Source organism: Sprattus sprattus (assembly GCF_963457725.1).
Source record: "Sprattus sprattus genome assembly, chromosome: 20".
NCBI classification, from domain to species: domain Eukaryota; kingdom Metazoa; phylum Chordata; class Actinopteri; order Clupeiformes; family Clupeidae; genus Sprattus; species Sprattus sprattus.
Genome location: NC_137918.1, coordinates 26610783 through 26612708, shown reverse-complemented (window position 1 = coordinate 26612708; position 1926 = coordinate 26610783). Strand labels below are relative to the sequence as shown.

General features: G+C 44.6%; 1 protein-coding gene across 1 annotated transcript in view; it reads right to left on the bottom strand.

The window, feature by feature from the left end:
• The window catches only part of LOC308381846 (hydroxysteroid 11-beta-dehydrogenase 1-like protein), a gene marked incomplete at both ends in the record, with an annotated part of 5304 nt that extends 3757 nt beyond the window's left edge, over positions 1 to 1547 (bottom strand). Inside the window, 2 exons of the mRNA XM_080859464.1 lie at positions 180 to 310; positions 1472 to 1547. Coding sequence (XP_080715590.1) covers positions 180 to 310; positions 1472 to 1547 — 207 coding nt within the window. The remainder of the gene's footprint in view (positions 1 to 179; positions 311 to 1471) is intronic.
• Between the last annotated feature and the right edge of the window lie 379 nt (positions 1548 to 1926).

Sequence of the window (1926 nt, the reverse complement as noted above, 5' to 3'; positions counted from 1 at the left end):
ACTTACTCGACCAGCTTGACAAGCCGTACCAGCTCGACCCCAGGAACCGGTCGCTTAACACATGTGTATTAACGTCAGACGCATGCAGAGCGGTGTGTGTGTGTAACACATATGTATTAACGTCAGACGCATCAGAGCGGCCGGTGTGTGTGTGTAACTCATGAGTGTGTCACACTGACTTTCTGTAAGGCACTTTCTCTCCTGGCAGTGATGACCAGCTGGGCACCTAGACGGGCATAGTGGTATGCCATCTGCTCCCCAATGCCCGTACTGGCACCTGTCACCAACACTCTGGCTCCACGCACACTCTCTACAACACACACACACACACACACACAGAGACACAGGCACACACACACACACACACACACACACACACACACAAACATACACATACACAGACACACCAACACATACACACACTCACACACAGACACACACACAGTTCACAATCTGCTAAGAATAATACTTATATGTATATGATAGACCTGAGTTCACATAAGAGCAAGTGCTTTAGGCCCAAAACATTTACTCGTCTTACTATCACTAAGTGTATTACGTTTTACAATTTATCTCACAACAAAATGACATCACCTACACAAACAGGGTAATGTCAACTCATCGATGAGCGTAGAAGCCAACGTAAAGCCCCTTCTGTCGTAGATTACAGAATTAGTACAGACACGCTTACCTAGAGGAACATCATTTGTATGTGCAAACCACAATGTCAGATATTTGAAGGGGACATATTATGTAATTCTTTTAGCGCTTAAATGATCCTTGTGGTAATTGGACCAAAGTATGTCACAAACATTTCATTAAGACCCCAAGGAACCATATCAACTTGTGGAAAAATGTGCATACAACTCCTTTAAAATACATTTGTGTATCATATATGTGAATCTTCACTGTTCAACACGTAACGTTATATGACATGCAATCATGGGCCATAGAGAGAGGTTTATGATCTGTCTGATAAAACAATTAGCGTCAGATAACACCTCAGCATTGCAACAGTGTTCAGCGTTCATGTTCCAAGAGTTCTCTTCAGTACTGATACCGTAACTGAGTGTGTACTGTAACTATACCACATAACACACCCTCAGCACAACTAACTAACCCACATAACACACCCTCAGCACAACTGGCCCTAAGGTTTACAGCTTGTGCTCACGCACAAGTGGAGTTGTGTAAGGACAACATGAGGAAGGAAACAAGAGGAATGTGTAGGCAACGCCTGGTCCATTAGAGGAACTGATTCACATAGACTACTGCTGACTGATTCACATAGACTACTGCTGACTAGATGTGACCCGATCATTCCTCAGATCATGTTCCAAAGTTTTCTGAATGTATGTATGCATCCTTTAGCATTGTATTATTAAAAATATCTGGAGATACATTTTACAGACCCCCTTTTGTTCTGTTTTTCTCTCTTTCCTCTATGTGACAGAAACAAACTCACACCTACCCGGGTCAAACGTGTCTCTCCATAGAAACGCCGTCACCACAACAGCCAGCACTGCGAGCTTCGCCCTCATCTTCATAAGGTATGCTGCGTTCTCTGCGTCTCTGCGCTCTCTGTGTCTCTGCGTCTCTGTGTCCCAGCCCGGCTGATTTGAGAGCTGAACAGGGAGGTAGACTGACTACCAAGGACGGCATGTGGAGATAAGAGAGGTGAGGTGATAGACGTCCTCTCTGGTGATATACGTCATCTGTGGCAGTGTGCAGCTGGTTGAACCAGTCTCTTTAGCTGTGAGAGGAGAGGGAGGGGCATGGCAGAGTTAACACACTGTACTCTGACCAAGAGGTCACTGCAGGCGAGTCGCATGCTATGGACAGATATTTACACTTCAAATATCCGCATTCAGTTGCATGGTCTGGACAGATATTTACTTTACAAATATCTGCATTCAGTTGCATTCT